General features: G+C 38.8%; 1 protein-coding gene across 1 annotated transcript in view; it reads left to right on the forward strand.

Moving 5' to 3' along the window:
- Nucleotides 1–12,824, forward strand: part of LOC127448750 (rootletin-like) — a 104,679-nt gene that overhangs the window by 55,116 nt on the left and 36,739 nt on the right. Inside the window, exons 10-18 of the mRNA XM_051711563.1 lie at nt 53–149; nt 310–399; nt 587–733; nt 865–1,064; nt 2,000–2,182; nt 2,758–2,902; nt 3,608–3,754; nt 7,825–8,055; nt 10,022–10,215. Coding sequence (XP_051567523.1) covers nt 53–149; nt 310–399; nt 587–733; nt 865–1,064; nt 2,000–2,182; nt 2,758–2,902; nt 3,608–3,754; nt 7,825–8,055; nt 10,022–10,215 — 1,434 coding nt within the window. The remainder of the gene's footprint in view (nt 1–52; nt 150–309; nt 400–586; nt 734–864; nt 1,065–1,999; nt 2,183–2,757; nt 2,903–3,607; nt 3,755–7,824; nt 8,056–10,021; nt 10,216–12,824) is intronic.

Consider the following 12,824-nt stretch of genomic DNA (forward strand, 5'->3'; position numbering starts at 1 on the left):
GTGTTTGTCTTGCTTAAAATGGATAGCCTGAAATGTGCATATATTTGTGCAGAATCCTGGAATTGGGGGAAATGGTGAAGGACCTCCGAGCACAGAACAGTGTGAAAGAAGTCAATCTGACAGCATTGCAGAGCAAATTGGACAGGATGGTGAGGCCACTCAATGAGTAAAGCAGTGACATGGTAGAATCGCGGTGTGACATTATTTGGGAAGGCATTTTTTCTTGTTGTTTGGATGCAGTTGTCTTGTCTGGTGTGTGTCATGGCTGTTCAAGAAGCTGTCCATTGACCTGAATGCCTTCCTGCACAGGAAATAAGTTGGTCTGAAGACAGAATCGAGAGGGATGCCTTACACAGCGAGATCAGCAGTTTTCAACAGATACTCCACAACATTAATCAGGTTTAATGAACTTGATAATGATATTTTGGGTCAGATGTACAAAAGTTCTTAAGAGCTATTGACATCAATGACATATTGGAATGATATTGGAATCATCATTGACATTTCATTCCATCGTTTATTTGTACATGACTGAAATGACAAACTCTGACAACTCTTCTTTTACTCATTATCTCTTCTCTGTTAGGTGGTTTGTGGAGAGGGTTGCTTAGATTTAACAAAAGATGAGCAGACTCCTTCCTCTGTTTCTGCAGTATCTATTTCCTCTTCGAAAAGAGACAGTATTCTGATAGCTGTCCAGAGAGTCTTTTTACATCAACAGGCAAAGATTCAGGTTAGCAATAAGCCTCCTGAACACCATCCTGACATGACACATTGATAGCTGTCATCACTCCCAAATCATTTAAATGTTTTAAATAAGGTTAAATAACATGCATAATCCTTGTAAATGTCTGTCCACTTAAGGACCTGCAAGCACGTCTGGAGGCTTCCATGGAACAGGTTGCCACGTTGCGAGATCAGCTGCATGTGGGAGATGGTGAACGACGAAAACTTGGACAGAGAATCAAGGAACTGGAGCAGGAGAACCAGCTGTTGGAGAGAGCTGAGGAGGAAAGCACCAGAGATGCCCAAAGATACTGCACTTCACTAGGTTTAGTCACAAGGTAGAGTTTGGTACTGCATCAACCTGAGACTTCAATAAAAGATGTAATTGTTCAATGAAATCAGTTGAAAGAGAGATTTAGAAGATTTGTGGTATGTTTCACAACAGTTTTGCTTTTTTCACACTGCACATAAGTCCAATTTGTTTCTCAAATTTGATATTTAGGACTGACCGATCATACTGTTATTTTGTAAGTTATAAAATCTGGTCTGTTTGTTCAGACAGCGTTGTCAATATCCAGTGTACTGTATCTGTAGCTATAGTAATGAAAAGCGTGAAAAGTGTCACCACGATGCCAAGAGACTTTCTCATACAACTTGTGAGAGTCGCTGTCTGTGTTGAAAGAGTTGAAAGAATAATAGAAAATGTTTTCATGTCTATCATGAAATAACATAAGTTTTTACTGTATTAACACATTTATGCATATGCTGCATTCAAAATTGATTGAAAATTGAACACTGATTTGTTCACTCATTCAAAGTAAATGTTATATAGTTATAATATATAGTGATAGTATGTCATATATAATGTCATATATAGTAAGTGAAAATTAGTGTATTCAGACACTTTTGTGCACTTTGTATGAAGTTACATGCATGTCATGTCCTAAATGATGGGAAAAAAATCTTGATATACAATCTAAATGTTCCGACTGAGATACATTGTAAAAAAAAAACAACATTTTAATCTGATTTCAAACCATTTTGATTATCAAATAAGATTTGTCAAGAAACTAATTTGTTGACGAATTTGAGTCAGACACACCAAAAAATCTAAATCTAAAAAACCTGTTTTTTGTGTTATGACTTTTGCAGTTGCACAGATGCATTTCTATCTGAAAATTTTTGCCCTCTTCTTCTCTCATCAGCCACCCTATGACAATGGGTCTTTTTCTAAACCCACCACATTTGATGCTCTTTCACTCTCTCTTCCCAGTGAAAAAGTAGAGCTGGAGAGGCAGCTCTCAGCACTGCAGCAGCAGTTGGAGTGTGTACAAGCAGAGAAGGAAGGCATGAGAAGTTCCTCTCTGGATGTTCAGAGAGAGAGAGACCTCCTCAGGCAGCAGAGGGAGGACCTGGAGAGGCAGCTGGCTAGAGAATGTTCTGAATCTGACAGGGGGTACGGTATTGCGAAACCTTAAACCCCTGGACTTCTTTCTTGGCCCTTGTTTGTTTCCCTGTCCTGTTGTTTACAGTCAGTATCACTAGCACATGTTGTCCGTAAAGTAGCCTTGAACAAACCAAAAGTAGTTTTAGTAGTATTGTTTTAAAAATCTATTAAACGTGGAGATGCATAATGCAATTACTTTACTGGTTAAGGTCAAAGGTAACAAGCCTGATCATGATGTGCATGCATGTGCTGGGAGTTCGTTTGAATGGCTTTTTATGTGACCTTCAACCTCAAGTCTTCTTTTCAGGCCAGATGAAGGAAAACATCTATTTGAGGAGTGTGTTTGCAAAAACATGTCTGCTTGTTTGTGCTAGTGTGTACTGAACACGAGCATGTGTATATACCTTTGTGTTTAGATTCATTTCATGTTTTGTGTGAACACTTTTGTCATATGGCTGATTTGGTTGCTGTTTTCCCGTAGTGTGCTTTAGTTTTCATGTTGATTCTTGTTGTTGGCTTAGTTGTGTGCTTAGTTATCAAAAAGTATGCATTTATGTGGACATGTTTGTGTGTGTTTTGTCCAGACGACACACTCTGGAACAGCTAGAGACAAGACACTCTGATGTGCGTAAAGAACTGGTCACACTAAAAGAGGGTCTGAGTCAGCTTACTTTACAGAAAGAGGTTCTGGAGGATGAAAAGAGCAGTCTTGCGCAGGCTCTCTCTAGGGTACTGCACACACAAACACACACACAAACTCACTCAACCACCCACTTACTCCTTCACTCATACACTCACTCAGTCACTTGTTTATTCACTCACAACCTCATTCTATCACAGTCACTCAATCATTTATACATTCTCCTGAATCACACACTCACTCATTCACCTTCTTCCTCACTTGTTCACTGCCTCACTCACTTTCTCCCTCGCCCACTATTTAATTCATTCGCTCAGTCACCCATGGCATTGTCCTTCATAACACCTGATCTAAGTCTGTATACAGTAAATACTATTTGACTGTGAATTACACCCAGTCATAAAACATGTTTATGCAGATTTCTTTGCATTATTTATCCATCGAGTAAATACAGAAGGTTTTTTTCCTGTCAAAAGTCCAACTCAGTTGCTGAATTACTGGAAACTCAGTTTACTCTCTGACCTTGGGTGAGTTATGTAGCTCTGCTTTTTTGAAGTGGTTGATATGTGCCATGCAATAGTGCCTATGTAAGATTTTACACCACTTGCTCTGCCTGTAACCTATAGCTATTCCAGTCTTCCACAGTTCTGCCATAGGAAACTCCAGTGCTCTTAACAAGATTTGCAAACACATTTTACCCAGGCCGCTGATTACAAAATAAATGGCGGTTACGTGAACTCTAATGATGGTATGTAGCCAAACTCCCCACTGAAGTTTGTACTGCCTCTCTGTAGGTGGAGGCCCTGAATGCTGAACAGGAACTGGCACTCACCAAACTGCGAAGCGAGGATGCAGGGCTACAGGACTCCCTGGCCAAGATGGGAGCACTGAGTGAGGGATTGGCAAAAGATAAGGTCGAACTGAACCGTCTTCTCCTACAGGTCAGAGTCATGGAAATGAAGTGTGCATTGTATTTATACTCTTTATATATTCTTTTGTATTTAATTTGCCAGTATTCATTAATGGTTAATCAGTTTATTGCAAAATACCTTTTGAAAGACACTTAAAAAAAAGTGTTGGGTGTATCTGCACACTTACATATGTATTCCACACTTGTTGGAGTATGAAATGCCAGTCTAGTGTTACAGTCATCATTTCAATGAATCATAGAGAAATTGTGCTTGAATTATGGACCTTATTTAGAGTAGCACCATATTTATTTTTTGACAGAAATAAAAATGAGGCTGTGAGGGATAGAAAAACAGTCTGTTCAATGGGTTGTTCTTTTGTTAAAATTGGTGTTAATTGTACAGATGACGAAAAATCCAAAATATGCCTTTCCAAAAAGTTTTCAAAAACTGGAAAACCAGAGTTGTGAATATAAGATGTGATCTACTTCCTTTATATGAGTGCATGCCAATGTACAGACTGTAAGTCTGTCACTCACAGCCTCATTATCCACATAAAAATCAGTATACCGTCTACCTTGATTAAGTTCTATTATGATGTGCTTTTTGAAACAACTGAAAATGTTATTATGGATTTGAGACACTAATGGTTAAAGGTGCACTCAGTAAATGTTGTGTTTTATTTGCACTGACAACCTAGCTGCGTAGATGCAGCATTATGCAAACATGGAAGTTCTCAGTTACCGATGCATTATAGAAATCTTTTTTGGTGTCAGCCATCTTTAAAACACATTAAATGTCTGCAAGTGAAAGCATCCAATTACAGAAGATTATTAATTTAAATAAAGTGAGTCATATTTAGCTGGTCATGTGATAATGCCTGTTAATAAAAGCAATTTCTTTGTTGTTCTATTGTTTTTAATTTGTTTCTATTTATTGCTTTATTTTTTTACTCATTTGTTTCTTTGTTCTTATTTGATTACAGACTGTTGACTTGTCTTGAGTAATTACTTGATAACTTGAAACAATGCTTATGGGAGTCACGTGACGCCATGCGAGGTTCAGGCGTGTGAACGATGAGCTCTACGCACTTTGCTAGTTTTGATGCTTTTTATGTCATAAACCGGTGAGATTCGACACACCCTGATCCTTAACTCTTCTAGAAAGACAATATGTCAAAGAATTCAAAGTCCTCGGGCTCTGGAGACATTAAAAGACACTTACGTGCTCAAGCTGATGCCCCTGAGCAGCAGGCCGCAAGCCAGGGAGCCGATTTGGCCAGAGAGGTGAGGGAAATTTGGTGAGAATTATTGAACATGTCGGCAATGCTGACGAAGGTCATTGCTGACTTGGACGATCTTGCTGTAATATGTCGATCGATCACTGCCATGGAGACAAAATTCACTGAGGTGGTTATAATAGTGGGGGATGTCGAGAAACGGATCGATCTGGAGTCATTAGCTGCTAATCCGCTAGCGACTAAGGTGGATTTGGAGTGCGTATGGGAAAAGTTGGAGGACTTGGAGAATCGTAACCGGTGGAATAACGTCCGAATTGTTGGAATTCCTGAGGATGAAGAAGGTCGGGATATGGTGAAATTCGTGGACGGGCTCTTCCCTAGTCTGCTCGACATAACAGGCCATAAGCTGGAAATCGAGCGAGCTCACAGGGTTCTGGCTTGGCGATCCGCTGAGGGAGACAGGCCCCAATCAATTCTGGCTGAATTTCTGAGATCATCCAATAAAGATCTCGTGTTACGCGAGGCGAGGAGTAAAGGAAGGCTTTCTTGGAAGAACCACAGCATTTTATTGTTCCCAGACTTTGCGAATTCTACAATAGAGAAACGTGATCGATTCTAGGAATGCAAGAAACTCTTACATCAACGGAAGGTTGCGTTTGCACTGATGTTCCTGGCCAAATTGAGAATAGATGCTAAGGATGTCACCAGCAAGCGATGTCCTTCATAAAGACAATGTACTAAGTTATTTTGTGGTACTCAAGTTGCAGCCAAGTGGACGAATCACTGAACATTCACTTGACCATCTGAGGAAACTGAGCACCTATTTTGTTTCTTTTTTTGCTGGTTCTGCTAGCGGCTGAAGCTTGTTTAGTGGAGGAACACACCTTCGGGACAGTTATGTGGATGAATGTACATGTTCTTTGTGTTTATTTTGCCAATTGGCTGGAGTTTGTTTTATAGATTATCTTCTGTTGTGTAATTCTGTCTCACAAAATTTGTATAGAAACACCAGACTTGAGCAATCCAATGGCAAAGTTGTCATAGGGGCTTTCGTATGCGTACATGGACTGTTTAAGTTTAGAGGGATAGACGTGTGCACGGGGCTAATACGCAAGTTTTTCTTTTTTCTGTTTGTTTGGTTCAGGAGGAAGTTTGGGGTTTGATTGTTGCACTTTGTTGGAATGTGGTCTTTTATCATTTTATTTTTGACACACAATCTATTTTTTCTAATATGTCAAAATGTCAAATGTTAATATGAGTGGATTCTCTCTCTCCACGTGGAATGTGAATGGGTTGGGGCACCCCATAAAAAGAAGGAAGGTTGTTTCTCTTCTTAAACGTAAGAAATATGATATAGTGTTTCATCAAGAAACTCATTTTTTCCCGCAGGAAGCTGAAAAATTTGGGAAGATATGGGGTGGACATGTTTTCGTTAGTGCTGGCTCAATTAAGAGCAGGGGAGTTATTACACTGATAAGTAAGCATCTACAATCCAAATGTCTCAAACAGATTAAAGATAAATTAGGAAGAGTCATTATTGTTTTAGCAGAAATTCAGTTGCAAAGGTTGATTTTGGCTAATATTTACGCACCTAACGCTTGGGCTTTTTTATAGATCTTGAATGGATGTTGCAAGCTGCTGGCACCCCTCATGATGTAATATTGGGAGGAGACTTTAATCTATTGATGGACTCAGTCCTTGATCATAGTGAAGCAAAAGTGTGTAAGTCTCCTAGAGCAACATTGACGCTTCACGGGATGTGTACAAATCTTGGTCTTACAGATATTTGGTAGGGACTATCAATTTTTTTTTTAGCAGTCCATAAGACTTATTCTAGAAAACATCAAGTCTGAATCTAGAGATGCAAGGGTGTGCCTTATGCTATTCAAGATTTTACATAGATTCTATTGGACCCCCTCTAGATTGAATAGGCTTGGTTTTAAAGACACAGCCACTTGCTGGCAATGCCAGTCAGAAGATGGAGACGCAATCCATGTTTTTTGGTAGTGTGGATCCAGGAATTTTGGTTGAAGGTTCAGAGTTTTATGTGTGACGTATTGGGCACTCAAATTTCATTTTGCCCCAGACTCTGTATTTTGGGCGGTGGGGCAGTCATCAATATGGGGGATAAACACATAAAAAATTGGGTTCTGACCAGTGTGATGATAGGCAGACAGATCATTTTAAGGGGATGGAAGCAATGCTTACATAATTAAAAAATAAGTATTATTATTTGTTGTGGTATCAAAATAGGTATGGACTACTGACTATGTATATATTGTGTATGGTAGATCTTGCTACAATAACATTATGAAAAAGTAGATCTCATTCCATAGAATTGTGAGCACCCCTGACTTAGAGTTTTCATCTCATGTGAGTGTACATCACTTTAAACATATTTTTCAAAAATACCATTCTAACAGATAAAGGTTGGGCAAGGTGGAGGTGGGAACCAGCTGAACAGTAAACATAAAGTTTTAATGTCAAACTTAACTTAACAAACATAAACAAACGCAGACACACATGCAACACGGCCATGTGCATCTCTTTCTTGAACTGGCGCCTCCGGCTCCCCTTTATCTCGCTCTCACGCTGATCAGCTGATTCAGCGCCGGCTGTGCATCATCACGGCCTGGCCACACCCTCCTCCTAGTCACAACCATTTATTTATATCTTTAAAACATTTAAAAGTTTAGCAATTAGCTATAAAATCACTGAGTGGACCTTTAATATGACACTTTGATTGTGTATGAAAACTTAAATGTGTATTGCATACTTCTTGGAGTAAGCAATACCGGTCTAGTATTACAATCATCATTTTAATAAATCATAGAGAAACTGTGCTTGACCTCTTTGCTGACAGGTCGAGGCTGAGAAGGCAGAGCTTGGTGAACGCAGACGGGAGGCAGAGTTAGAGAGAGCGGCAGCCCGGGAGGAGCTAGCTCGCCTGCAGCAGGAGCTGTTAGACATGACAGCGGAGAAGCATGCTCTGGAGGCCTCATACATTCAGCTCCAAGAAGCCAGAGTGACCCAAGATGCAGAGTACAGTCTCCTCCAGAGGGAGAAAAGCACAGCCCTGGAGCAGCACACCCAGGTCAGCACCTTTCCATCTCACTAAATGACTGGGCGTGTGCCCCGTTACCCAGCATGATTCACAGCTCTCAGCTGTGCTCTGATGGGTCTTGTTGTCACATTAAAAAATCCAGGAAGATATTGGACCCATCTGCCATGGTACTCAACACCTTCCTCCAGGCGCTCTGAATATGAATCTTGGCCCAAGCGTATGTTTTATGAGTTTCAAAGGAATAGAATTGGGGGAAGCCAAGGGGATCTCAAGTACAAATGGAAGAGAGGAAGATGGGAGAGATAGATATTACAGACAGGTAATATCACAGTGAGAGAGAATGAGTGAGAAAAGCAGTAAATTATAAGCTTGATCTGTCTGCTCGTAGCTCTGCTACAGACAGTGTGGAATTTGTCTGCTCTTTCTCTGTGCTTAAAGTCATGTTTTACGGTGGTGTCACTACTTTAAAGCTGTAGTATTTAAATCAACATAAATTACTGGATCCTAATGTCATCTCTATTTTCACACAGTTGTTAGGATGTACTGCAAATTGTTTGTTCACTATTTGCAATGTCACACTATTCCTTGTACTTACTGCTTTTTCAGTTGACCTGCTTGGCAATGAAGTGAAGTAAAATTTCCTTCTGTTTGCTAGTGAATAGTACAGGCTCAGAGAGGAAAGTTTTAACATTTCAGGAAAATATTCAGACAGCCTGTTGTTCCTAAGATTTGACAGAAATTGACAAACCATCAAATTATTCTATTTTCTTTTTTGTGTGTGTGAGTGCATGACTCATTATTTTGGCATTTGACTTACAGCAAACACTGGATTTTTATTTCTATTCCTCCTGCCCTTTACCTCACTACCCCAATAAGCAAGCCTCAGTTTGAAGGAATAGTTCACAAAAAAAAAAAAAAAAATTCTGTCAAAATTTGCTTATTCTCAAGATGTTCCTAACCCATATGACTTTCTTTATTATGCAGAATGTAAAAAGGAAAACATTTTATGATTATCCCCGTCCATCTACAGTATTTAATGCATTTGCACTTCACTTTGACGTACCTCAAAGCTTAAAAAAAACACCCAAATTTATCATAAAAGCGTTCATAATGCTATGAAAGAAGCTTGTTCACATTGGCTCGCTGGAAAACCCAAGTTGTTAAAATTAAATGTGATCTAGGACCTTTAAATGAGTGCATGCCAATGTACAGACTGTAAGTCTGTCCCTCACAGCCTCGTTTTTATCTGCATCAAAATAAATATGGCGTCTACCTGGAATAAGGTTTATTGTTGCTTTTGAAACAACTGAAAATGTTATTAAGGATTTGAGACTAATTGTTAAAGGTGCACTCAGTAAATATTGTATATAAAATATGCTGACAACCTAGCTGCGTAAATGCAGCGTCACGCAAACATGGAAGTTATCAGTTACAGGTGCAATTAAAATAAGCTATTTGCCATCAGTCATCATTAATATATTCTGCAAGTGTAAGCGTCCCAAGTTCACACAAGAACTTGTGTTGTTTAGCGCTAAAATTAAAGCAAGTTCATGCTTGAATGTGTGCCATTGTGAAATAGCTTCTCTCACAGCGCTTGTGAAGGCGCAAAGAATGTCAAGATTTTCGGTGAATAATTACTAAAATTTCTAGTTGTTTCTCAGCAAAACCTATTGTATACCTTCAGAAGACTTTGAATATGACAAACGAGCCACAAGGGCAACTTTTATTATACTTTTGGGTCCTTTTTGTACACTTTGAATTGAGTCACTATCAACTTCAATTGTATTGAATAATGGACTGGGATATTCATTTAAAAAAATCCTTTTGTGTTCAGTTTAAGAAAGATAGTCATGCATGTATGGAACGATATAAGGGAATTATGACGAATTTCCATTTCTAGGTGAACTATTCCTTTGAATATTTTTCCATGTCACAAACCAGAGGCATATGTGAATATTCATATTTGTACTACCATGTATATGTGTGTTTCATGCAGGTCAGTAAGCAGAAGAAAGCCCTGCAAGAACACTTGAGCGCATGTCGCAGGGAAGCGGAGCTGAGTGCTGCCTCACTGCAGAGGACTTGCAAAGAGAGAGACGAACTGGCAAGGGACAAAGCCAATCTCACTGTGCAACTCACCTCAGAGCAACACAAATCCAAGGGCCTAGCCCAAGACCTCGCTTCTCTGCGGTGAGTCAGTGTGTGTTAGTGTTTTACTGCAAGTAGGATTTGATGTATTAATGTGTTTATATGGGCTCATTGTTTGTATTTATGTTGGAGTTTGAGGTTGGCAGGCAAAGTAAACCACCTGTGTTTTCAATTTTTGTTTTTTTTTGTATTTATTTTTTGAGTAATTATCAATTGGGTTTTTTCAATCATGTTACTTTACCTAGATTCCCCAAGCCTCATCTGTGAGAGAACCAGCGTGAGATTAAGCCTGTATTTTGCAGTGTAAATGATCTCCAGAACATCTTGTCTGTCTTGAATGAAGTTAAAACTGATGTGTGTAACTGTTTCAATGTTAAAATTCTCTGTGGCGCTATTAAATGTTCCTCTGTTTGTTTAAACAACCCATCAAGTCCAACACAGCAACATTGAGCCCTTTTACATGTGCACCGATGCGCTGTTTTTACTCTCAAATATCAGCTTATTAAAAAAATTAGACTTCGCAATAAATCTTCATTTACATGACATTTAAAATAATTGTGTTATTCTCCATGATTGATGTCAAACTTTGCATGTGCACAACACGTGCATGTTGGATAAGCCGGTAAGAATGGCGGTTAAGATGTTTACATTCAACACTAAATCGGCGTAATGGGCAAAAATCTACCCATGTCGATCGGTTTAGTCTTATGCCGCTTATGACTTTACACCTATTAAGGAACGTCATTTAATGCGTTTACATGACCACACACTTTGTTGGCTTATTAAGCATAATCGGTGTAAGAACGTGCATGTAAACACGCTCATTGACTCGACTAATGGTTTGAGTTTGGTGCGGGACTATCTTTATGTACAGTTGTGCTCAAAAGTTTGCATACCTTTGGAGAATTGGTAATATTTGTACCATTTTTTTTTGTAATTAACATTTTTTATTGATTCAAAGAAAAAACACAACAGAGAAAAACACAACATATACACACCGAATCAACATTTAACTTTTAACCCTCATTAACATCCCTCCCCAAACACCAACCCCACCCTACCCCAAAGAACACCCCTGTGGTCACATAAAATAATACACACAAAAAATTAAATAAAAAAATAAAAATAAATAAAAAATAAAATATATAATAAACATGCATGCTTCACAGTGGGGATGGTATTCTTTTCACTATAGGCCTTGTTGACCCCTCTCTAAACATAGCGCTTATGGTTGTGACCATAAAGCTCTATTTTGGTGTCGTCACTCCAGATTACAGTGTGCCAGAAGCTGTGAGGCATGTCAAGGTGTTGTCATTTGTGGCATTGGCACAGTAAAGGCTTCTTTCTGGCAACTCGACCATGCAGCTCATTTTTGTTCAAGTATCGTCATATTGTGCTCCTTGAAACAAACACACCATCTTTTTCCAGAGCAGCCTGTATTTCTCCTGAGGTTACCTGTGGGCTTTTTTTTGTATCTCGAACAATACTTCTGGCAGTTGTGGCTGAAATCTTTCTTGGTCTACCTGACCTTGGCTTGGTATCGAGATCCCCGAATTTTCCACTTCTTAATAAGTGATTGAACAGTACTGACTGGCATTTTCAAGGCTTTGGATATCTTTTTATATCCTTTTCCTCTTTATAAAGTTCCATTACCTTGTTACGCAGGTGTTTTGACAGTTCTTTTCTGCTCCCTATGGCTCAGTATCTAGCCTGCTCAGTGCATCCACGTGAGTGCTAACAAACTCATTGAATATTTATACACAGACCACTAATTGCAATTTAAAAAGCCACAGGTGTGGGAAATTAACCTTTAATTGCCATTTAAACCTGTGTGTGTCACCTTGTGTGTCTGTAACAAGGCCAAACATTCAAGGGTATGTAAACTTTTGATCAGGGCCATTTGGGTGATTTCTGTTATCATTATGATTTAAAAAGCAGCCAAACAACTATGTGATAATAATTGGCTTCATATGATCACTATCCTTAAATAAAAGACAGTTTTTTTGCATGATCAGTCATATTTTCAAAATCAATGCCAAAATTTCACAATTTCTGCCAGGGTATGCAAATTTTCGAGCACAACTGTAAAACCAACAGAAGACGGGAGGAGTTTTCTAGAACCTGTTTGAAATCAGTAATTACACATATTTTCTAGAATATTAGTTGCAGTCCTGCGACTTAATATGACTTTCATAACTGTTGTTGGCTGGTCAAACACACTGCACACCAAAACACACAAAGTATGCTTACACACATACAGATAAAAACCTCAGTCATGAGATAGTTGTAGCATTTATAAGTGGTATTTAATGCAAGCAGTTTAAATATTCTGTGCACTATAACTTTACTGTGCTAACAAACACTAGACCGCTGTTAAACGCAACTCCACACATCCCAACAAAATTACGTTTCATTACGCTCCTAGTAAAAACATTCAGTCAGTGAACCGAAAAATTTGTGCATGGCAAATAGTGTTGTAAGCATGGAGTTACGTATGTCATAAACTGATGTGGCTTATTTGTCTAGTTATTTCATGCAACATTAACAGAATATGAAAAAATGGTTACACATGATTACTTAAAGCAGATGCTCCCTATTAAAACAAGCCCCAAAACAACATTATACGATGCTTAGACCTCAAAATAATATTG

The sequence above is a fragment of the Myxocyprinus asiaticus genome, chromosome 12, assembly GCF_019703515.2.
Source record: "Myxocyprinus asiaticus isolate MX2 ecotype Aquarium Trade chromosome 12, UBuf_Myxa_2, whole genome shotgun sequence".
Lineage (NCBI taxonomy): Eukaryota > Metazoa > Chordata > Actinopteri > Cypriniformes > Catostomidae > Myxocyprinus > Myxocyprinus asiaticus.